This window comes from Centroberyx gerrardi, chromosome 1 (assembly GCF_048128805.1).
Source record: "Centroberyx gerrardi isolate f3 chromosome 1, fCenGer3.hap1.cur.20231027, whole genome shotgun sequence".
In the NCBI taxonomy this organism is placed as follows: domain Eukaryota; kingdom Metazoa; phylum Chordata; class Actinopteri; order Beryciformes; family Berycidae; genus Centroberyx; species Centroberyx gerrardi.
Genome location: NC_135997.1, coordinates 21,211,871 through 21,237,173, shown reverse-complemented (window position 1 = coordinate 21,237,173; position 25,303 = coordinate 21,211,871). Strand labels below are relative to the sequence as shown.

Here is a 25,303-nt window from a genome sequence, read left to right as displayed (position 1 = left end):
TTCATTTCATTTCTTCCTAATTGTGTTATTCCCAAATTTCTGACTTGTTTACTGTTTTATTTTCCATATCTTCATATCTTTTTTGTTTACTTTGTCCCTCTTTTATCTCCTCCATTTTTCTCTTTCTTGTCCCACGCTACTTCTATCTCTTTTTTCTCTCCCTGTCTTTTTCTCTTTTATTTCATTCTGTCATTTCTTTCCTCTTCCACTCCCTCCCTTCCTCCACTACTTTCTCCCTCATCTCTCTCTCTCTCTCTCTCTCTCTCTCTCTCTCTCTTTCTCTCTCTCTCTCTCTCTCTCTCTCTCTCTCTCTCTCAGCGGCCCTGTCCTGAGTTGTTGTGCTCTAAACATCATTCCGGCTCTGTGCTGCTCCCTGACCGTCCCACAGTAAGACTACTTTCTACTTTCTACTACCTGTCAAACCCTAAACGTTTACTTTATTGTCCCCCGGCAGTTTGACACTGTGGCCGACTGTGTTGAGGTCAGCAACGTTACACTTAAAAGCTACACTGTGTACACTGAGGTACGGGATTGTGAATTTGTGTGGGTGTGTCTCTATGCATGTGTGTTTTGTTTGTGTGTGCATGCTTTGTTTTTTCTCTCTCTTTCTGTGTGTGTGTGTGTGTGTGCATGCCCAACTTTACTGAAGGCCAACTAGAGTGAACTGAGACAACATGCCACAGGTTGTGCTTTTCACATCAACCGATGCAGAAAGGGATGCATGGTTTGATCTTCAGACTTCATAATATGAAGTATTATATTATACCGGTTGGTTTGTCTTGTATTCAGTGACAGGAAGAGTTTAGCTAGGTTTTACTCATCAGGTTCTGCTAATTATCTTAAAATCCTCTGGTTTAACGAAAGGAAGGAGGACATAGTTGTGTTTGTGTCTGCTGTGTTTGTATGAATTTTTTAAAAACAAAAAAAATCTAATTTGAGACATTTCCAGAAAGATTTCACTCAACCCTCTCTCATGTGTTTATCCTAAAGGTCCAATCCTTAATTGTTGTATGACACCCCTTGTTGAAAAAGTTGTTTATTTTTTGATTCAATGGTTTGAAGACATTTTTTTCTCTCTCTGGTTAATTGACTGAGCTTTCAGTTTAAAGACAGTGTTTTAATATTAGGACAATGACAGCTAAACATGAATTTCAGATGTATTTTGAGGCAGTAAAAGTTTTGTTTGTATAGATAGCAATTAATATTTAATAATAATCCTGAAGTAAAACCAATTTGTGTCTTGAGTTGTGATTATTAAAGTTCCAAAAAGTAAATATACATGCAGTATATATGATATACAAAGAAAGGTAAATATGCCTAAATTTGATGACCAAACCAATTTGGGCTTTTAAACACATTTTCCTTTGGGAGAACTTTTGGGGGTTTTTGACGTTACAAAATATCTCCTTGGTTACAGTTTTACTTGAATCTCACTGTAAGTGCAAAATTCATCTCTCAGGGTCTGACAGATACGAAGATAGTTGGCGGCGGCTCGCGGTTCAGCCCCATGTCCGCCCTCCGGGTTCCCAGCCAAACGGACCTCAGCCACGCCTACTCCCAGCATTCTTTGCACCGCAGCGTCAGTCAGCTGATTGACAGGAAGTCCCTGATGGACGAAGGGAGCTGGGACAACCCCCTGGGACACGATTCTGGACTGGTGAGGACTGAGATATCTTAACATAAAACTATATGGGCGAGAGCAAGGTAATACATGGCATAGGGGCATAGACAGCATACCATATTCTTTTCTATATGGAGTCACACTACAGGCAGACAATACTCATTTGACTTTCTGTAAAAAAACAACAACCCTCAAACCAGTAAGAACATTTGAGCATTATAAGAATCCAACATTTTGAAGTTTTTAATATCCCTTGAAGTGATAAATTGGCATTGATACTAACAATCATTACAGTACAGTGCAGGTATTCTTTTACAATAACCAGCCCCATCAGGAGGACAGTGCAAGCAGAAGCACCACATATTGGTACATTTACTAGAAAGTCAGGTGGGCAGTAAGGAGGATCTGAGAAATCATTAGTGGAACATTAGTTCAGCATCGTTGGCCACAGAATGAAATTACAGACCCTGCTTTGGGCTGTTCACCGTGAAGAAGGCTTGCTTATTTTATTCCCTGACCCTTAGTTCACCTTTTACAGATTATTACAACCTCAATGAAACCGTGGCTCAAACACATGAGCCAAGCAACATATAGACATCAAACTAATTTTACCTGAAGGCTCATGGTGTCTGGACAAATATCTGTCAGACCCAGAGCTTCCCCATAAACTACCAAAAAACAAGCCTAACAATAAAAAAAAAGCACAAAAAACAAGACTACCCGCACAAGCAAGCTACATGGTAACACTTTCCCACACTGTGCATGTTTACTGTGGAAAGTACAAGCTGGTTTAGCATAATCTCAGAAGGGTTACACATCAGAAGCAAACTAAATTGTGGACACAGAGATGAAAGTGTTAGCAATCTTCTCATCATACACCTGCAAATCAGTTATTTGTCAAAGAGTTGGTATATTAAAAATCATTAGTGTAACCTTTGCTCAGTGTTAGATGCCATTACATTACATGACTCTGTATAGACAAGACTCATTTACCCTATGACCTAATGTTGTGACCCGTTCTCTTCCAGTACGTGGAGGAAGATGAGTTTGTGGACGCCATCAAGGCCTTCAGCTCTGTGAGAAAGGAACACACCATGTTCACTGACACTCACCTTTAACACAAGATCCTCACCTGATCCTTATCAAGTATGGCAGATATCATCCAGACCCAATTTTAAAACAAGACAGTGACATATTCATACCTGTAATTGGGCGTTTTAACTGAGGACAGGGCTCAGTTAATGGAAAAGTATGGAAAATGAATTGATCAATTCCCAGGCCTTGAAAGGTTTGGGAATCACACAAAACTCTTGAGAAGAAGGGGGAATTGTTCATATGTTTCAAACATTACTACACATTTTAGAGTGATATGGGCAAGTTGACATATTGCCTCTGTCAGCATACATCAGTTCATTTAAACTCTATTGAAAATATTCATATCCAGTCAAAAATCATGATCTGGAAAGAAATCTGGATTTTTTTGAAATGGGAAATGCATTGGAACTGTGCTGATAATGTTCAGACCCAAAGTTGTAGAAGGGATCCAGACCAAAACTTAAGTAATGGCTGTCAACCCTGATCTTTGTTTACTGTCATTTTCATTTTAATATGAAAGTACTTGTTAGTACTGAGGGAAAGGAGGGGGAGAGGTATTCTCAGATTTTGCTCCATTCCATGTAATGTCCTTAAGATGATGATGCACAGGCACATTTTTAGGTGAAATTTGGGGCAAGAATTTGTGTATCATCACCTTTAGGTCTGTTGCTAACTCTCAACCCTCACAACCAAAGCTAGATTGGGTCCAAAGCTGGACTGAAATCATTCATGTTGGATCTCAACCCAAACTCAGAATGAGAACCATAACAGTCCTTTATTCATTCAGTCCAGATTCATGGCACATGGGATGCATATTTTATATTTTATTTACCAGAGGCTAGGAGGTATTATGATTCACTATCACTGCATGCCAATTCTTTATGTAGCCTGGTAGCTGACAGTTTTAGTTAGTTAAAAAATGCAGAAAGAGCAGCTACTGCAGGTTTAGTGCTGACAGTTGAGATTCATACCAGTCTGTTAATCAACCAAATGTCAAGTGTTGCAGTCACCTCTTCTATTTCAACCTTACTAATATCTGTGCCTAGTAGACTTACATTAGCAGCAAAAGCCCTTTAGTTGTAGTAAAACAAATGGCCTTGGTATTAGTTTTGTATGATGACTAAAAATGCCAACTTTTTAAATGTCTTAAATGTGGCTGGGAATCACAGATGTGCCGTTTGATTGTGGTGATTATTTGATGTAACTTGAAGGCCCAGTCTGAGATTTTTTCTACCATATCAGTTTTGGTTAAATACTACAATTTCAATTTGGGAGGAATTGGACTTGATGGAAATCAAGCTTTCCGCAACTTTCTACATCATAAGTAAAAATCAGTGGAATCCAGCTTCAGTGTTGTGTAGCTGTTGCATACTGTTGGTCCTTATCAATTTGAGAATGAAACAATCTCTCTAATGTCATGTTTTGTTTTTTATTGTGGGGACAAAACTTTGTTTACATTTGGATTCTGCAGATTGGGCCTTTACTGTTTAGAGGAAGCTGAAAGTCATAGATATTGATTAGAGAGAGCAGAGTAACTAAAGTAACTAGAGTTGAACTTCTAAGTGTGTAATGATATTTGTGTGTTGATGTTTGTGTACAAAATTTAAGCCCAATGTATTGTTGTAAAAACTTTTCTTTTTTACACTGGCAGTATTATTTATGATTGTTGTACAAAGTCTTATTTATAGATGATTAATTGATTGATCAATGTTTGTTTTATTCCGGGCAATGATAAATAATGACAGATGGTCTAGAGTCTTTCTACTCATCTTCTTGCATTTTCTTTACTTGAGTCTCACTCAAACTCTCAACTTTGTGATATGAATGGCAAATGTCAGGCATGGGCAACATTTTGAAGCTACATATGACATTAAATATTAACATATTCAAGCATTAATACTTCAAGTTATAAAGTGTGAACTTTGACCCTCAAAGCAAACACAGTTATCAGTATGATTATGTCCCTGTTAATTCCTCTACCTGCTGCAGACAATATTGTCCATTTCCAATGCCTCATAAAGTTGCAAATGCATGGTTCCTTTTACAGTACATCTATGAAACTTGAATAGAAAATTTAAAGTGAAGATCTCAGCAGTGTTTCTAGTTTGTTGCACCATTTCCCCCCCCACTTTTTCTAACAGTAAAAAAGAGGAAAAATGAGAAGTGCAAGGTTTTTGGAAGATGGCAATAATTTGTATGGTTAAAAAAAAAGAAAGAGCCAAAGACAACTTTTTACAGGTTAATATTGTTTTACTCCATCATGAACAGAGGAGATGTCAGTATATAGAAGCAGCAGCTCAAAACAGAACACACACACACACACACACACACATGTACCATCTTCATCTTTAAGCCAGGTTTGACCTCTTATGGCCAAAATATCAATGCATGAGGACATTGAACGTTACAATGACAAAGGCAAAAAACTTCACTCATAAAGCAACACATAAACATTTGCCACACAATGAGGTTATGTTAGTCTTATGCCCCAATTTCGCTACCCATGAATATGAGTTTATGGTAGGAAAATAAAAATGAGAAGATCATATCTGCCCCACAATGAGCAAAATATCAGATCATCAGCCAAGTAGAGTAGCAGACTACTTCTGTTAAAATAAAGTTAAAAAAATTAAAGCAGCAGTGTAAATGGTGCCTCAAACAGTGATAGTATTCAGTTAGAAGAGCACATTAGCATGTTATTACATGGTTTAATTCCAATGAATTTTGCTCCCTAAATGAAGCCGCTCCATCTAATTCTCTTACTGTCAGAAACCCAGACTGACTGGTCATGGTGGAGAGGCTGATATGGGAATAAGTTGAAGTTAAAGCCTGTGTCATTTGAGGAATTCTCTTCTTTTGAGCCTCTAAAATACAGTAATATGGTCATTGTCAAAGGTGCACAATCAACTGTACCATGAATGAGTCGCCACACACACACACACACACACACACACACACACACACACACACACACACACACACACACACACACAGTGGGACAGTATCTCAGTCAAAACGATGCAGCAGTCAGTTAGTTTTGCTCCTGCGTCCCTTAAGGGGACATCAAGGCAAGGTTGAAATTAACAAACTGGCAGTAACAAGCGTGCCCTCGCTCAAGGACACCATTCTGACAAGGGCACTGCTAAAACATTCACAGGCACATTCACAGCTATTGTCAGCCACGCAGGGAGGGAGAGGTTGTGAAAAGAGAGCTTGTGGAGTGATTGTAAGGGACAGCGTGGCCCTGAGCTACACACACACACACACACACACACGTGGCTTTATTAAACTCATAAATCACAATGACGACAGACGCCGTCTCAGAGAGGAGACTGTCTGAACGGGAAGGTTACTGAAATGAAAGTACTGGCGAGACACACACACACTCACACACACCTCTACGACTCCTGAGCAAAACAAAAATCATACGCTTTGGCAAGTTCTCCACACAAACCATATTCTAAAAACAAAGCAATGCCTGTCAGTCTTTTCTTCTTACCAACTCTAGATCTAAAGGTAAAACGGTAGATTCAAGTTAAACCCTCCTAACTTCTAGTAGATCAGTTAACATGGAGCATCAGTGCTGGTTTGTGTGAATTCAACTTGTCAAAGTTCTTGCCATCCAAGGCACCGATCACAAACATTGTTCTGGGCTTCTCAGAGTCCAAATATGATTTCAAATCATTTTAGTTAGTCAAATTTGCCTGGAAAATTGAACCAAAGTGAATGGTCCCAATGTAACCTGGCTTCTTTACATAGAATGGCAAGCCAAATTGGGGGGAAAAAAAGCAATACATTTCCAGTAACTGCTTACACACTAATTGCAGCAATGCGTTTAACAATTTTAAACTATTCCGCCTTTTTTATAGTTCAAAGCAATTTTGAAGCATCTTCTGTAAACTATGAAGCTGAATGTTTGTATTCATTTGTACATACAGACAATGTCAGTATGGAAGAATGAAATGAGAATGCCACTTTTTCCCTTCACTGTCTTTTTTTTTTTACCTCTCCCTTAGACTTCTGACAGTTCAAAGAAAATGTTTAGAATGCAGTTGCAGCTAAAATGACATCAACACTGTGATTCTGAAAGCAAATGATTCAATGTTGACGAAGGTGTTGTAGTTGATCATGTGTATCAGTAAGCAACAATGCATACCATCACAACATAATGAATAACTTCCAACATACACATAATTGTTTAGAAACAAATGTTATACAGGGCAATTTAAATACGCAGATATGTATTCCTCTCAGTTCACTAGCATCTGGCTGAATATAATGTAAACATAGCCAGAGGAGAGCTGAGGGGCAACATGTACGGACAGACAGGTGGCGAGACGGACGGGACAGTCCAGTCAGCCGTCCTGAGATGCACTTTACACTTTATATTGTTTTATACAAAATAAACACTAGCAAGTTACTTCATAATTTTAGTCTTCATAGTGCAAGTGCAAATGCAGTTAGGTCCAATAGCATGGTAATATCAATATCAATATAGGCCATATATGATTATCAACAATATGTAATGGACAACAGCGTAAGTATCAACAGAGCGTCACACACACATCAATGCATCCATATTAGGATATTGTTTTGATTATGTACGTCTACTTTCCATATAGTCAATTTTCATGTCAAGATTTACATCTTTGTACAGTCAGCGACCGATTGGTCAGTTACCTCTTTATGCTGAAATGATAAACAATGTGCTAAAATCTGCTTTTAAGATTTCAACTAGGAGCTGAATTTGCCAAAATATAATCAACATGACAGGACAGCCTTTCCATTTAACTTTGTTTTCCCTGCCACACCAATGCTGTCAGCGTGTTGTACCCACAGTGATTATTGCTCAGAACACCTTTGCCAGGGAAGAAGAAAGGGTCAATCGAGTGCTGGCCTGGGTTATTTTTCTAGTCGTTATTTGTACCTTATCCCAAACAAGCTGCTACTGGATATGTGATAGGGGATTTGATAGGTTCAAGCAGTGAGGAAGTAGGTTCAACTCACACACTGATTGGCTATGAGAGTTACTGCCATTTTACCTTCAGCTGTCCAACCCTTTCAGTCCTTCACAACCATATAACAGCCAAGGTGCCTTGCTTGTGTTTCCTACATTCCACTGTGACTTACAGACTCGTTTTACCAGTACAAGCTCGGCAGCCCATGAGCTGGTCCACCACAAACTAGCAAGAACAAGGCTACTGCAGTACAGAAAGGGTTTCCAGGTGTTGGGACGAGGAATGGACTTTCTGGTTACAGACAAAGGTAATCCTACTATTGCAATATTATTATTTAATCACAATAGATAAAGATAATTTAATATCTAAGACCTATAAATTCAAATAATCACTGATCGATAAAGACCCTTTCCCTCTTCAACCTGATTTTTTAAACCTTTTGACACCTTGTGAAAACAGAATGTATCGCTGAAACAATCTGTCTCACACAGTCTTAAAATCAGATGTGGCCAAGTGACCAAGTGTAAATCTAGCATAAGACACCTCTAGCCTTTATCTGGCTCTACAGTGAGCTCCATCTTCACAAGCCTTTGGTCAGAGTCCTTTTCAACTAAAACACAGGACAGATAGGCAGGTTGACGACTGTCAGACTAGTTAAATAAGGCACTGCGACAGTCATCTAACACAACACAAGACACATCGAAAATCTGTGTTTCAAAAGGAGAATGAGTAAAGTGATGTAGTGTAGGTACTAGTACTGAGGTGAGTGTAGTAATCTTGTAGAAAATTTGTGTAAGATCATGCTGTCCATCACAGAAGCACCGAGGTGAAAAAAGAAACAAATATAGACTGAATTTATACAGGAACACCAAAACGTTTTTTTAACTGTTATTAACAATTTTTGTCAAAAAATCTGAGCTTTCCATAACTGTCTGAACAGACTTGTGTTGCTCCTGTATAAATGCAGCCAAAGGTGAGCTACTATCAATGTTAGTGTGAATGTGATATCTTATATGGATCGCTAACTTTTTCCCTCAAACTGTAAGCTTCCAACTGTGTGCTGCCACTAAGTCTGTATTTTATAATTCACATTTACAAATGGTTTAGGAAAATGCCTCATACTGTATGTTGGAACACATTGGACTTCACATGTTGCACACAACAGTTAATGTTTTGTGCCTTTGTTGAGGAGTCAGGTAGGTTATTACACTACCTCAGGTGTTAGAATAGGTTAACAATACAAATTGGCCTGCAACCAAAGTAAAATAGTTTGAAGCTGCAGTGAAACGCAGGTTTCCATGAGGATTCATTGTTTTTTACAGTCCAGCATCCATCACACCAAAGGTCAGGATTTAGCAACACTGAAGCCTTCATGTAGAAACCACACAGAGCGCTTTATACTTCCACCATTTCTGTTGTGCATCTGAACTCCACTTTTGCATAGTTGTCATTGAGCTGTCAAGCAACCGACCCAGAAAGGTTTTACTGCATGCTGTCTGTCTGCTTTCAGTATCATTGCTTTAACAACAATGACCACCGTCTCTGACTGCAGTAATTTAGGACACACAATTTAAGTAGCTGCCAAGGTTGTAGTCGTGGAAACCTATTTAAGGTTAAAGTGAAGTTAAAGTGAAAAATCACCTGACAAACGAATGCACATATTCACATTTGTCAGTGGAGCTGCTCCAGGTTGTGTCTCTTGAAATCATCACAAAGTAGAGTCTTGTTCTTTTGTTCCTATCTTTGGAAGAGGCCTGATCAATTTGACAAATCTAGATGAAACTGTTCCAAGAGCTCAAGAATTATACATGTGAATTCTGTTTGAAGGTGAATGTTTCTTGAATGGTTTAGGTCAGGTTCTGAACGGAAAAATCATTCCCACCAGACCATGGAAAAAAGTCATTCGGAGCACTTTAAATATCTGATAAAAGAATGAGGAGTGCCTTGGTTTAACTTCCATTTTTGCGGCTGTTCAAGTGTCTCACACGCTAAATCAGGCACTCCTCAAATGCTATTTGAAACCATTGCTCAGTTAGTAGTAATTCTGTGCTATCTTACTTTTTTAGAAATCTCACCATGATGAGTTCATGGACTGTATACATACACACGGCAAACACGGCAACCCTTAACACAACCTGGCCAAACACTTGTTATCAAAGCCTCTGGTCGTGTCCAAGATGAAGATGTAGAGATCAGCACACAGGATCAAAAACCTTTTTCAACAGTTCTCCAGGACTGAGCTGGCAAATTGCAATCAATAAAACTCTCTCCCAAAAGTGCAAACTTCATCGCCAATCTGTCTAGACAAGCCAAAGCGAACTCCAGTTGCACCCAGCAGGTTTCACATGAGTGTGATGAAGACAATAAATAAGAACAAGAAATACCGTTAGTAAAGTACATGTGAGTTAGGTGTCCCAAAACCTTGAAAGGAAAAAAATAAAATAAAATAAAATTCTTGTTTTGGTTGAGATGGCGGGCTGTTAGTGTTGGGATGTTACAACTGCTTCTTCATGCTGAACCTTGTAGTGCAAAGTATAATATTAAACTTCCAATTCCTGTGACTCCGGCAGGGGTTCTTAAACTTCCATTTTCCAACCTGGGACGCAAACTTAGTCTTGTCCTGGGACACAGACTCATTAAAACATGTTAGCACTCTTGTTATTTGGAGTCCCAAAAGGAGCAGGCCCTTGACCCATTTTGCATCCCCACAGATTAAGAAGCGCTGGGTTATGGTGGGGTGGCCGCTTGACAAGTGGTGTTGAAGAGGGGGTAATCGTTGCCTTCAGTTGATGTCACATTGATCCTCTGTGGCTATTTCCAGTCCTTCCTTGTAAGCATTTGGCTTGATTCCATTGGGGATGCCAAATTGTGCACATAATGTATTCCATACTTTACTTTATTGAAGAGATGTGTGTCCCACTGAGCAGGTGGGTATGCTACAGCCCAACCATATACGTGTGTCACTGGTAATTAGGTTGACAAGCGGATATACTCTCTACGCCCAGAGTTGGGTATATATTCTGTACATACTCTGTATAGCCTCCATTATGCCACTGCCACTAGAAGCTGATCTAGGGTCAGTGCTGTCATTTCCCCACCAATGGAGGTGTGGCCTGAGGGGGTGGAGAGAGCTGACTCACCTACACGCACCCAATCCCACCCTTCAGTCACAAGACTACAGGACTCATCTGTGAGATGCTTCTGATTGGTAGAAAGAGAAAGGGGTGGGCACTTTGCGCTGTCTGCCCCTTACAGGCTGCTGTCCTGATTGGACGGCTCTGGGGCCAGCTTCCTGTGTCGGGGGGAGGTGGAGGAGGCCAGTTTGGTCGGGGAGGGCGAGGCGGTGGAGGAAGAGTCGCTGCCGCCTCCGTCAGATCCGGCGGACAGGGAGGGGAGGGAGGAGAGGTGGGGAACCGGCGGAGCCCTCTTCCTCCCCAGAAACAAGCCTCCTTCTAGCACTCCCTTCTTCCTCACGCCTCCCTCCGCCCTCGGCCCTTCGCCCCCTGACCCCGCCCCCTCTCCCTCCTCCGGCTGCGGGTGCACCTTTCGCCGAACATCGCCTCCGACGACCGGGCTGTCGGGAGGCTGCCGCGGAGACTCCGGAACGGCTTCTGCCGTCGCCCCGGAAACACCGGCAGCGGCCACGGCAACGGCATTAGCGCTAGAACTAGCAACAGTGGTTCGGCTCGCCCAGAGCTCCATCGCTGAGGCCCTCCTCTCGCTCTCCTCATGCCCGAAGTCGCAGAGCGAGCGGCGGGCGTCGGGGGCGGGGCAGGGGCCGGGGCCCTGGGTGGCCGTCTGACCCGGGCTCTCCAGTGCACCTCGACTCAGGCTGAAGTTCTGGAAGTCTCTGGAGAAAGACAGATGGATGGGTGTCAGTAATGAGTGGGTAGGTAGATGCATGAATGATAGATCGTCTGGTATTAAAATGTGATCTATATCTGGATAAGGAAAACGTATATTAATGCATGGTGTAAATACACTAAGCGCATGTGTGCATACAGTACAGTGTGTTCACATTAGTGAGAAATTGTCCATCCATGGAGTAGAAACATCTTCACCACAGGTAGAAACCTCGTCACCAAGTCGTCCTCCTGGTGGCTCAGTTGGCTAAGGCACATACTGTGTAACTACAGCGTCCTGGTTTTGAATCCAGCCTGGGATCCTTGTTGCATGTCATCCCCCAAACTGTCTCACCGCACCACCTAGTTGTAGAAGATAACCCTTTCCACCACAGGCTGTACAGTAATCGCCCCTAGTGAACCTACACCTGCCATGTTTGTTTTTGTTGACAATAGATGGACTTGCCTGCTTTGCATAGCGCGCACAAAAATTTTTATCCAATGATCATAATGTGGACAGAATGCAGACAATGAGAGAGAAAGAAATACTTAGTGTAAATGCAAGAGGCGTGATTGGATTGTTCATTCCCAGGATGGCATACTTGGATGCAGATCAAATTTTAATACCAGGTGCAAATGAGGTCTTGGAGTGCTGTCTCTGGACAGGCAGACAGATGTTACTTTACCTGTAGCTGTGGAAGGACTCAGTCCGCCGTGCGCGGGCCAGCAGGGGGCTCTCTCTGTAGGGCCGCAGAGCTCCATAGGTAGCCTGGCTCTCAGGAATGGGCTCCTGGGCCTGTAACTGGAGACTGGGATGGAGGAAGAAAGTGAGAGAGAGGGAGACAGATGAGAGCTTCAATGGCTGGTCAAAGAGCTGTTCCAACTGTGCTGATAAATCCCATAATCCCATGATCCCATAAAGCAATGTAATAATAATCCGATAATAATCCATAATGCAAACGGTATGAGGCGCAGCCAAGTTATTGCTGTAGTGCGAGTATGAGACAATGAGATGGGTGGAAAGAAGAGAGAGTGAGTTTGGTTCCTTATTTTTGTACAATATACATGCATGTATGTATGTATGTATGTATTTGTAGAGACATAGAGTAAGAGGTAGGAAGGGGAAGGGAGGGGGGTTGAGTGGTTCATTATTTTGTGTGTGTTTGTGTGTATTAGTGAATATATACTCTTGGAGGCAGTTGAATGTGTCTGTCTGTCTGCCTTTCTTGCTGTCTGTGTACCATCTACTTTCTAACCTGGAGCAGGACTCTCGGAGGCGTGTGTGGTGCAGCACAGAGGGGGCGGGGCTTATGTTTGGTGTGGCACAGCGGGAGGTGCTCAGGTCACACTGGTCCAACAGCTGCAGCAGCTCCTCCTCTGTAGGCCCACCTACATCTATCAAACACAAACGCACAGCTCATTAAAAGAAACAATCAAATCTGTATATTATATATGTATATTATTATACTGTATATTATTTCCTCTTCTCTCTCTCTCTGTCCTCACCCTCTTTCTTCTTCTCCTCTCCTTTGTTAGCGGTGTCCATGGCAGTGGTCAGGTCCCACATCTGGATGCTGCCGTTTCCGTGGCCAGTGAACAGATAGCGCCGGGGTCGCGACCCCATCCGGCTGGAACCCTCACACTCCCGCACCATGAAAGAGGAGATGGTGGTCCCATCCACCGACTGCACCTCGCAGATCCTAACACACACACACATAGATACATGTTAACAGACACTTGCATGTAAACACATAAACCTCAGTCAACTAACGAAAGAGAGAGACAGAGAAAGAAACATGGTGGACATCATACCTCTTTCCAGTAGAGGAGAGCCTGACAAACAGTTTGTTGGTGATGGGGATGACCTTCTGGATGAAAACCTGCTGATCGTCTCTCTCTCCAAACGGACCTGAGAGCAGAAACACACCCAGGCTTTACCATGACATCTTAAATCTGGCCCCAACAAGACCAAATCAAAATACTAGTAGAAAACACGTAGCAGAACACTACAATAGTACAACTAGTATAAGAGAACTAGGACACTAGTAAAACATTGTGCAAGCGATGTGTCCACTTTAGGAGCTCTTTAAGGCAATGCACCGGCTTTTTGATCAACAATTGTGCAGCAAGGAGACTGGTAACGGTTTCATTTCTGTATGTTCAGTATTTAGGATGCTTTGGTGCAAAGCTAGTTCATACCACTTAACATGCACCATGTGCTAAAGCATGAAACACTCTGCGGTAACATTGCTACCAATCTTATTGTCACACAACTGTAAGTTGATCAAAGAGCTTATTTCCCAAAAAGTTGGTTATTCTCAGGAGGCTTGCAAGATGCATTCAACACACCCTAACTAGTTAAACCATTTGAAAACATATTCAGGTATATTTCCGCTGTACAAGTTATATACTGTACTAGGCTTTCTGTCCAAGCTCCAGCCTCAGCCAATGAGGAGGGTGCTGCAGCAGAGCGCCTGCACTGCCCATATAAACTATACAAATTATAACAGACTGCTTTTCACATTCCCATGCTCTGGACTATCCTGCACGACATTTGCTTGCACTGCTTCTGATCTGTACATATGTCAGTACACCCATATGAATCTGCATATATGTACACACACACTTAATCCATAAATATGTTTTGATTATTATAGTGATGATTAGAGCAGACAACAATAGACATGTGCCTTGCATATTGGTGCAGTACCTCCGTCTGGAGGTTTCAATAAGTTGAACAGCCAGTAATCTGCATGTTCTGTATGTTATCTACAGAATTTGAATACACTGATATGGTGTTTTACTTCTGTGGACCTGTTAATGTGAATACAAGCACATCTTGTATATATGCTGTCATTTCACAATTCTTTTACTTTCATATTAGTATTTTTCCTCTCATTTGCTATAGATTGCATGACATTATTTTATAAGTGATTTCATGCTGTATATATTCCATATTTTTTGTATTATGTTTTGTGTTCATCTGAATTAGTCCTACTGCTACGACTATTGCTGCTATTTTGTACACCCTATTAATGCTGCAATCCACACATTTTCATGCATACATTTCTACATAACATTTTCTAGTGTTGAAACTGTCAGTTGCACATGTCCATATGACCCTCTATTGTATATTCTTATTTATATTCTTTTTTTTCTTTGCTGTACCCTGCTATTATCTGCAACTGCCCAGTTTCCCCTCAAGGATTATTAAAGTCTTATCTTTATCGAGTCTCTTACAGGGACAGTAGGTGAGAGAATCCATTCCATCCGTCCTCTCACCTATATCATTCCCAGAGCCGTAGCTGCCGTGGCTCTCTGTCTCCTCCAGGGAGAGGATTTTGAAGGAGGCCAGGGGAGTGGAGCCCGGCTGGGTGGAGATCATCCCTCTGAACCGAGTCACCGTCCACGTCCGAACGTGGTTGTTGTCCGCACACACTAACACACACATGGATACATACACAGGCAAGAAAGCAATCATATGCATACGCCCAGAGACATACAGACAAAGAGAACACACATAAACAAGAACAAGATGATTAGACTATGTGTTAATGGTCTGCTCTTCTAGTGTTCTCTCTTCTATATTCCTTCACTATCCACTCCAATCCTCCCAATCATCCCTCTTTGTCTATGACAATGATCATAGACCAAAGCGTTTGTTATTAAATCCTTTATGTGGAGCTGAGTGTGCAGTTGTTCTTCTTTATCTACAATGGCACTTGTACCATGACCAGCACCTCCTGTTATCTGGTGTGTGTTTACCTCAACATTGTATCTGAATGATCAGACTGACAACACAAAGCAGAAGCGCTACATTTTTCCAATATTTTCTATGGTTCCAAAGAGTTGCAACCACTGCAGTGTGTGTTACCTGTGTTTAAAGTTGCACTAAGCCCAACTTCAACACACAACATGCTGTTCTTAGCTTAGTATTTTCAGTGGTAGCTTCAGAACAATATCTAGTCTGTTTACTAGCTAATGCTCAAGAGCAGAGTGCTTTGGATTGTCAGAGCCACCAGTTTGATCCCCGTCCTTTTGTCTCTGTCGATCGAGACAGGAGGAGATCGATCCTTCCTCACCTGACACCAGATGTTTCTCAGACAACATAATCTTCGTCACTGGGCTCCTGTGCACGGTGAACGTCTGGAAGAGCTGGGGGCCCGATCCCACCGTCTCCGGGTGTTGAACTATCACCCTCACTGCACCGCTACTGGTCCCGTAGGCTATCTCGATCCAGTTCCCACTCACACCTGGGAGGAGAGAGGGAGGGAGACAGACAGAGAGTTACATTACAAAAATATTTTACTGTCAGATGTACAACTATGACTTATACTACATGTGTTTAAGCTCAGAGCAAGATATAGGAAGAAGAGAAAAAAATAAATAAAAAAAAATAATGAGTGAGTGAGTGAATGAGATACAATATTATGGTAATTTTGTGTGTGTATAATGACACTGGCACTGACTGCGTCATGAAATGGGTCATGTGTCGTGGCAGTGTGTGTGTGTGTGTGTGTGTGTGTGTGTGTGTGTGTGCGTGTGTACTGACTGGTTTTAGGTGTGAGGTAGACAGACAGTGCAGTGATGGCGTCATTTGAAGGGTCATGATAAAGCTCCGTCACCAGCAGATCATTATCCTTCATCCTCAGTGGAAACTTCTGCATGTCTGAAAACCAGAGAACAAGACAAAACATTAACATGTTTGTGTGTTTGTGTGTGTGTGTGTGTGTGTGTGTGTGTGTGTGTGTGTGTGTGTGTGTGAGTGAGAGAGAGAAAGAGAAAGTTGATATGCTCAGTAAAATCCAACTAAGTTTCCTATTTCAGAACAAGGCTTAATGAGAATTTTGTCAGATTAGAGAATAAATAAGCTAAGGAGGGCAGAATCATGCCAAAATGGGGTTGAAAATATGATACAAATTTGTTAAAAAAATGGCTGATTACAGATTTCTGTAGTTAAATTTAGGACTTTTGACATTTTTAATGCCAATCTAAATAAAATGAAAGACTAATTTCATCCCAAAAATAAGCCTGAAAGGCAAAAAAATAGAAGCTGTATCAGAGTATGCTTCCTAGAAACATAGTGCACCGAGAAAAAGTATCATTTTTAAACCTTATTTAAGATTTAAAAGGTATTCAAGACATTCCAGGGCCTTGAATTCAGGACATCAGCAACAGTTTGTTATGTAATCAAGGCATGTACTGTATGTTCAATGTGTTGGCCTGATGACTGAATGTCTTTGCGCAAATGTATTTGTAAATGACCCTGTGTGTGGGAGAGGAGGGGGCATGTGTGTGTGTGTGTGTGTGTGTGTGTGTGTGTGTGTGTGTACCTATATAGTAGATAGAGCCGTTGTTGCAGCCCAGTAGTAGGAAGGATCCTGCTGTGTCACAACTGGTGATGGGAACCACATCTTGAACCTAACATACACACACATACACACACACACACACAAACACAAACACACACACACACACACACACACACAGAAGTAAAGTCACGATAGCTCCAGCATTATTGCACATATTCACAGTCTCACACTTGAAAACATACACACATGTACACATAAGGGAAGGTCAAATCCATGCATACAGTAAACAAAAAACTTCCTTCTCTTGTTAAACACACATTTGTTTGCGGCAGTATATACAGCAGCTTTATACAATAAACAGAGGAAAATACCAAACTCATTCCTCCCCCCTTGCTCTGTCTTTCCCACACACACACACACACACACACACACACACACACACACACACACACACACACAGAGAGACGTCCTCCCACCTGCCAGTGCTGTGTGACGGCGTTCCAGACCCCCACCTTCCCAGTATGGCTCGTAGCAACCAGCTGGTTCCCAATGAAGAAGAGATCGTCCACTGGTACACCTAGACTGAATACACCTGGGGGGGAGAGGGAGACAGAGAGGAGTGAGTGTGTATTTGGGTGTGGGGGGACGGTGGGTGGAGGGTGAGGTCAAAATTCAGCAAGGTGGTAGGCATATTGTGTATAATTAACAAGAAAAAAAAAGAAAAGAAAATACATTCTGGTATATTCCTGCAAAGTGACCCATTTGCACTATTCCCTGAAATCCCCAGAGAATTTATCAAATTCCCTGACTTTCACTTTCACTTCTCAAAATTCCATGAGATTCCAGAAATTCCAGAAAAACCCCCCGTTCCCCTACCTATCTCATTGCCGCTGCCTCCATCTTGGATGCTCCAGAGGATGATGCTGCTTTCGGAGGCGGCGGCCACCATCTTGTCCTTGTCGCCGTGCGGGCCGCCCACCACCTTGGCGTTGAGCGCGATGCGTTCGATGGTCCAGTCAAGATAAGGCGAGGAAAACACCTGCTGCCATCCAGAAGATTCCTTTATCCTGTAGTGACATCACACGCACATTTTTCTCCGCTTTCCTTATTCCTTATTTCCCAATGCATAGTAAGGTGCAAACCACTAGATTAGAAGATTATAAAAAGACACATTTTTTTCTCAATCTCGAGCCTTTCCATCATAGAAGACAGTAAAATGTTGTTAATAACTGGCCTACCTGGTTTAATAAACAAATTATTAGCCTAAACTAAATATGTACAGAGCCAGAAATGACAGTTTGTGTACTGCTAGTAATGGATAAAGTAGCATTCAGGGAGAAATTTGACAGGAGACAACAGAGGATGGCATCCATCTTTTTACCATGAAAAATTAAATGCTTCCCCCTTATGAACTATAGATCTGAGGTAAAGCAGCTTTGAACAAATGACCCAGCGGCAGTATTACCTGTAGCAGATGACAAAGTGTGCATACGCCGCTACAATCCAGTTGTGGTGTCCTGCTATAATCAACACCTTCCTCGGGTCAACTGCAGGACCTGCACACACACACACACACACACACACACACATACACACAACACACTTATTTCATATTTTCTAGATTTTTATAGCAGGCAGTCTCTCCTCCCTGTCATGGGAGTGTGCAGAGATTTACAGAGAAGATGGATTACAATACAATCATTGATGTTTAGTTTGAAATGTGATGTAAAGACTCCAAGCACACACACTCGTTTCTTTGTTGCAGCTGAGTGTATTCTCTGAGCTGATGTCATCCTCAACAGAGAGCGGGCCGATGTGAATCTAGGCTACCTCAGTCAGAGCTTTTAACTCCGCTAGTCAGTCCACTAAAAGGATGTGTCAGGTCACATTAGCTCCAGCATTAATGCACCCACACACTCACAGAAACACACACACACACACAGATGTGGACAAACATATACAGTACATACCCTCTCATTCTCTCACACACACACACACACTGTGTTCCACGCACATACAGACCACACACACACACGTAAACATATACAAACATACACATAAACCCAGACACAGCGTGCATGCAAGAGCACACACACACACACACACACAAGAGTGTCCCAGGGTGTAGACCCATCTCTGCATTACACATTCCTACTGACAGTCCTGCCTTTCTCTGCTTGCTCTTATTTTCCTCTGAAATGGAACTTATGGATTTTGGGCGCTTGCCCCGAAGAGCTATATGTCTCCGATTTACAGACTGTCTCCATTAGCTAGCATTTAAATTCTGATACATCAGGTCAAATTTGCATTAGTCTGGGTTGAAAAGTGATAGCTATAACAACCCAACTTAGAAAAAAATGCTTTTCTTCCACAGAACGGGAACATCATCCTCACAAGAGTGATTTCACTGCCAGAAATAGGGAGCCATCTATTCTGTACATACAGTAAGGCTCTGAAATTACACCTGCTCTGCGCCAAATGACATTAAAATGTGTCTTTGGCAGATAAATCAGTAAGGGCCACCTGGCCAGTAACTTTATGAGACAATAACATTTGAATGCCTTGTATAAATGAGTGAGCAAGTTTTAAAATAACACACAGCAACTGATTCCATGAGGTACGACATTCTAGGTGAAATACAACTGAAAATGGGAAGGGTGACATATTTCTCTGTAAACTGTATATTAATTACTTTGGCCAGTAAAAAATATTCTTGGCAGCTACATTTTGTTTGTTTGCCAGCCCTCAGTAAGTGAGTCAAAAAGTACATTTCAGACACAGCTTAGTGTAATATATTTGTTTTGCTCACAGATTTAATTATGAATCCATCATTGTTCCATGGTTTGCTGTACTCAGCAGTAAACTGTCTCACTCAGTCTTTGGGGTTTGGAGTCCTGGTCTACTCACCCAGTCTGTGGGTGTCCTCTGTCCCAGGTGGGCCGGGAAGGGAGGGGTGAGCGGGGGGACCGGTTCGGGTGAACCCCCCCTCTGCTCCACTTGGACCGGGCCGCTCCTCAAGGGCGGAGCCAGAGGCTGCGGAGGGGGGGCTTGACTTACGGGCTGGGATGGCTGTCGAGTAAAGACACACTGAAATGAACGCTGATGTGGAGCTCTGCTGTTTTGTTACTGTTTGTGGCTTGTGTTCAGACATGCTATAACCAGTCCCAATTACAATCTGGATTTGTGTGTTCATAGCCACTATTTCTGTTGCAACATCAGCAGAATACACTGACCCATCAATCAAACCTCCAATCAGCCAATCAACTAGTTCCATGTGTTTACCTGGGGGCGGGAGGTAGCCGTGGAAGAGAACACTACCACATGATGAGCGGTCCAGTTCCTCACACAGCAGGAGGCGTCGCACTGCGCACACACACACACACACACACACACATACACACACCAAGTCGATGAGTAACAGTTTATATATCCAAAAAGAACTCCAGTTAATTCATATGATTACGAAAATCTGGTAGCTGCAATCAGCTCAAGGTACTGAAAATAGGATTAGAGATATTTTTGAAAAATTATGTGATTACTTGTTGGATTACTCAGAAAAATGTTTTAAAAAAAATCTGTCAGTAATTGAAAATTATGCTCTCTAGATTTTTAAAACATTTTCTGAATATATAATAGATGATTATAGTTGCAGATGATGATAAATCAATAATAACAATATCCAAATTAATGTCTGGATATCAGAATAAATTGTTTTAAACTTTTAAACCAGAGGTATCTGAAATTAGGTTATGTTACTGAGTTGGTTTTGTGCCTGATTATTACTTCACGCAGGTAATCAGTAATCATAAACTAACATCTTGATAGCTTTCCCATCCCTGAACACAGACAATGCAGGGAAGTTAAAACACACTGAAACAGGAACTACAACAACAGTGGGGTATTATATGAAACTGAAACCTTGGACACGTTGTATATGAATTCAGAACAATGTTTGATAAGTGGGACATTTGCCCAGACACAACAAGAGGGAGAGTGTAGAGGTGAATTGTGTTGATAAAATGGGGGTTTTACACACATTCACCAAAGAGGGACAGAGGGCAGGTACATTATTTTCCCCAGAGGTTTCCCTAATGTCTATAATCACCAATATTTGTGCTAACAAGAAGGCTGCTACCTCCATTCAGCCTCTTAAAACTCCTTGCAGGAACATACCTAAAGGAGTTATCCCATAGAACTCTGCTTCATGTCGCAGAATGCTGATGTTCACACCTCTACCGAGAAAAAGAAAGAGCATATACTGTAAAACAGCAGCCACAACCCAACAGAATTACTTCCTAAAAATGACATTTGACATTGACAATGACATTTGAATGTTTACAATCAAACAATCAAATCAGTCAAAAGAACATAGACTGTTCATGACTCCTTACCGCAAGTCCAATTCTTTGGTTCGGAGGAAGTTCAGGATGGGTGCAAAAGCTGTAGGGTCCCTGTCAATAAATATCTGGAAGCAGAAGAACACACAGTAAGGGGCAAATGCACGTCTTCATTAACCATTGTGGAAAAGAGATTTGTGAAAGGGCATCGTTTTTTAAAGATGGACTCTTTCATCAAAGTTGCTGTCCCAACCAAATTGTTATGATTGGCCTGTGAGAAAAATGCATCATAAATGAAAACCTTGTAAATCCAATTATGTTGATTTGACTGTTTTCTTATGGTGATGTAAATATTTTTACTTGTACTGAGAGTTTGTGTCTATCTTTGAGCCTAGGGCCGATCAGACCCATTCAAAACCCATTGCATAATTTAAATTATGCATGGGCATGAATCTGAAAATGAGGCTTTTTTTTTTATTAATTCCTAAAAACACGACCATTGCAAAGATATATGTTTTGATTCAATACAACAGCAATGTTCATTTACATGTTCTTAATGTCTTTATCTATGCGGTAAAGCCTGTGGTCAAAATCTTGTAGTGTGCATCCAGCCCAGCAGTATCGAAACATGATGAAATGCAAATGGATGAAATTTAATTATGGATTTTGGTTTAATGTCATATCTTGTTTGTTTGTAAAGATAAGAATGCCATCTCAAAATCTCATCATAATGCAATAAATTACATCATAACAGAACAGATGACACATCTTGTTATGCAAAAAATGGAACATCTCTTAAATGCCAAGAGGAATTTTGGGGAGGGTCGGATTTGGCCTGAAGATGCTGTCCTGGTTTTGTCTGATGGAATAAGAAGCAACTGTGAAGCTATACTTACAGCTCCAGTTTCATCCCGAAGAGTTGATATCCTACCGCTCAGCAAACTGGAAAACATACACATGCACACACACACACACACACACACACACACACACACACACACACACACAATGCTCCAGTTAACCCAAGCAGTTCTCCATTTCCACTTCACAGCAGTTACGTCGGTCTACACTACTGCCTGCAGTAAACATCAAAACTATTTGGACAGCAACAAATCTTCTGACCTGTTGTCTCTGTACTATGGACTATTACCTTCTAAAACAGGAAGTTTTCATATCAGCGTGCATTGCTATTTACACATTTTATCATATTCTGCTGAGAAGGAACACAAGACGGTTGTTGTCCCAAGCTACAATAACACACATGTTGAACATGCTACATCCATTTTAGGTGTGTAATGTGGATGTGGAGTCAAAGAACGACTTTAGTGACTGCAGACAGTTGGGGCGCAGAGAGACAGACAGACAGACAGACAGACAAATAGACAGACAGACAGACAAATAGACAGACAGACAGACAAATAGACAGACAGACAAAGAAATAGACAGACAGACAGACAAATAGACAAATAGACAAATAGACAGACAGACAGACAGACAGACAAAGAGATAGACAGACAGAGAGACAGACAGACAGAGAGATAGACAGACAGACAGACAGACAGATACACATACAGATAGACAGACAGATAGACAGACAGACAGACAAAGAGATAGACAGACAGACAGACAGACAGACAGACAAAGAGATAGACAGACAGATAGACAGACAGATACACATACAGATAGACAGACAGACAGACAGACAGATACACATACAGATAGACAGACAGATAGACAGGCATTAGCACTCCTTGGTCAGCTGTTGTCAAACTGCGAGCTCAGGCTGTGTTTGAGTAAGTTACGACCATGCCATGGTATTACTGCCCAGCAACAACCACCTGTTTCACTCCCAACAGTGGTTCCCCTACATCCATTCATTAAATGGTGACAGACACCAAATGCTGTAAAATTACCTTGATGGTTAGAATCCTACTTAAATGAAGACGAAAATAATCATCTAGGCTACCTGACACTGAAAACAAACAAGTACAAGGTCAATATATAAAAACTTTGTCCACAGATTGTACTGACAGTATCCACATAAGAACCATTTTAGAGCAAGGGATTCATCAATACCAATGCTAGTATTGAATATTTGGTGAATACAAGTCTAAAATCAGAGAATTTCACCATAGTAAAACAGCAAAAGGTGTAACATGTAAGAAATGAAAGCAAACTGACATAGAAAATCGTTAGGTCTCTTAATTCTGTGACATTTTTCCATCAGAACTATTGTTGCTGGGTACTTAACATGATGAAAGGATGAATATGATATGAGGTGGGAGGATGGCATTTAAGAACTCCTGCTTTGAAATATGTACATTGCAATACCACTCAAATGGTTGTACTGACACATTTCTGTTCCCTTTCTATGTTTCATTGCCAAACCCATGGTCCTCCCAATATACTCCAACACTGAACTTCAGCGACCAATACTGTATTTGATACGCCTAATCTAATCTAGGTGCTAATCTCCCTGCGATGACAGAAGCTAATGCTCATTCACTGAGTACACAGAGGCAAAGTGGGAATAGCACTTGCACAAACAGTCCAGGGCCACTGTGTGCATCTTGGGCTTTTAGAGAGGAGGCAAACATTCAACCCACCTTGAGAAGAAAGAGTCTGGGATCCACATCAGAGTCTGTCTGGAGGTGCTGAACCTGCCAGGACACAATAACACAGTAGTTACTATCACTAGATTATGGAAAGAAGTGAGGCCAGTGCAGGGTATGTTCAAATGAAAAGGGTGGGGGGCAGCCTGGAAATTGTTTTTGTAATTTCCCCTTTAAATTTTATACTTATGTGGATTGGAATTGTTAATTTGTTCTACCAATGCTACACACACACACACACACACACACACACACACACACACACATATAGTGGTGGAGATAATAATTACTTGTACCAATATTAGCTTAATAATAGAACTGTTCGTTTATAAGCGCACATTATGTATTTTCATGAAAACCTACTGTGTGTGTGTGTGTGTGTGTGTGTGTGTGTGTGTGTGTGCGTGTGCGTGCGCGTGAGAGTGAGTGAGTGAGTGAGTGAGTGATAGAGAAATAATGAAGTGCCCTAACAAGATGTACAAGACACAGTGTATATCCGTGCTTTACTTCGGCACGTTTTAAATGTCCCAAATGGTGACCAGGCGATCATGATCGAGCTGTCATGTTGACATCAGCCTACCTTGTCCCACCGACGTTCAACTGGATGATCTCTCCCATCCCAGGCGTCAAATTGTTACCGTTCGCAGCCATGTCCACTGAATCGGCGGGATGTTGATATGATGAAGTCAAAATACTCAATGCTGATATCCACTCACGAACGCTAGCTAGCTAACGTTAGGTTTCTCTCCCCAACTCAGCTGATGTCCCCAGCCTCACAGCCTCTCTCGTCCCACCTTCCATAAAATATCCGCTATGTGCGACTCCTGCAGTCGGCCTCCGTCAGCCTCTGCATGGTGGGCGAAGAGACTGGAGGGCTTGTTATCCACCAAACCGCCCAGCAGCGACACAAGCACCCCTTTCTTTTCCAACTAGCTTGTTTGCACCACTGTCTTGCATATAGTTTTTATTTCAGCCTATCGTGGATAACATCTTGCGCAGTATTTTGGCAACGTGAAACAGCTGTCCAGAAAGTACACAGGCGCTGCGAGAGGGTTCACCTCTGCGTACTTCCGTGTTCGCTTAAATCCCTTTAGGTAGATTAGACCGCTTCTTTTCTCGCTGGGGGTAATGACAGTGCCTCACATTCGGTCCAGTATCTTCCTTTTTTGATAAAGACTTATTTAATTTAGTTTAATGTCTTAGTAAGCCACTAATATGTTGAAAGATATAGACATGTCTTCAAATCAGCCAAACACTATTTTGTTTAGCAGTCGCTCCTGTTTCACACATGCGTAGTATGGTGATGTTTGATGTCAATGACGAATATGCATTTAGATTCTGACTGTTGTTCTAATATTAGACAGTTGTACACAGGTGCGAGATGCTGTTCCGGTCCAGCGGACAAGGGTTTCCATTCCGACCATAGGCTGGAATAGGATGTGAATTATCTTGACATCTTGACTGTGAAGCCTTTGAGCTGCCTCTCACCACTGGGTGCGCTCGATTTTATCTACCGTACACTTGAT

The 25,303-nt window shown here is 41.7% G+C and overlaps 2 protein-coding genes across 2 annotated transcripts in view; one reads left to right on the top strand and one right to left on the bottom strand.

Annotated features, from left to right (window-relative positions):
* ush2a (Usher syndrome 2A (autosomal recessive, mild)) overlaps window positions 1-2,739 on the top strand; it is a 242,629-nt gene extending 239,890 nt beyond the window's left edge. Inside the window, exons 92-94 of the mRNA XM_071921972.2 lie at window positions 455-523; window positions 1,460-1,657; window positions 2,650-2,739. Coding sequence (XP_071778073.2) covers window positions 455-523; window positions 1,460-1,657; window positions 2,650-2,739 — 357 coding nt within the window. The remainder of the gene's footprint in view (window positions 1-454; window positions 524-1,459; window positions 1,658-2,649) is intronic.
* Window positions 2,740-10,923: 8,184 nt separating this feature from the next.
* On the bottom strand, window positions 10,924-24,534 carry kctd3 (potassium channel tetramerization domain containing 3). Its single transcript, XM_071921984.2, has 19 exons — window positions 24,358-24,534; window positions 23,772-23,825; window positions 22,062-22,107; window positions 21,220-21,293; window positions 21,002-21,060; window positions 20,111-20,191; window positions 19,736-19,897; window positions 18,294-18,384; window positions 17,705-17,895; window positions 17,305-17,420; window positions 16,850-16,937; window positions 16,069-16,185; window positions 15,599-15,769; window positions 14,799-14,954; window positions 13,329-13,425; window positions 13,023-13,216; window positions 12,773-12,911; window positions 12,203-12,325; window positions 10,924-11,524 (listed from the first exon to the last, which is right to left on the bottom strand). Exons 1-19 carry the CDS (start codon window positions 24,426-24,428, stop codon window positions 10,924-10,926), a joined length of 2,631 nt encoding a protein of 876 aa, XP_071778085.1. The 5' UTR covers window positions 24,429-24,534.
* Between the last annotated feature and the right edge of the window lie 769 nt (window positions 24,535-25,303).

Excerpts from the sequence above, each read along its gene's own strand:
- kctd3 (XM_071921984.2), bottom strand. The coding sequence starts at position 24,428 with ATGGCTGCGAACGGTAACAATTTGACGCCTGGGATGGGAGAGATCATC. Across the intron at positions 17,421-17,704 it reads AGGCAGCGGCAATGAGATAG|GTGTATTCAGTCTAGGTGTA; the intron begins GTAGGGGAACGG and ends TCTCCCCCCCAG. Across the intron at positions 16,186-16,849 it reads CGGCTCTATCTACTATATAG|ACATGCAGAAGTTTCCACTG; the intron begins GTACACACACAC and ends TCTGGTTTTCAG.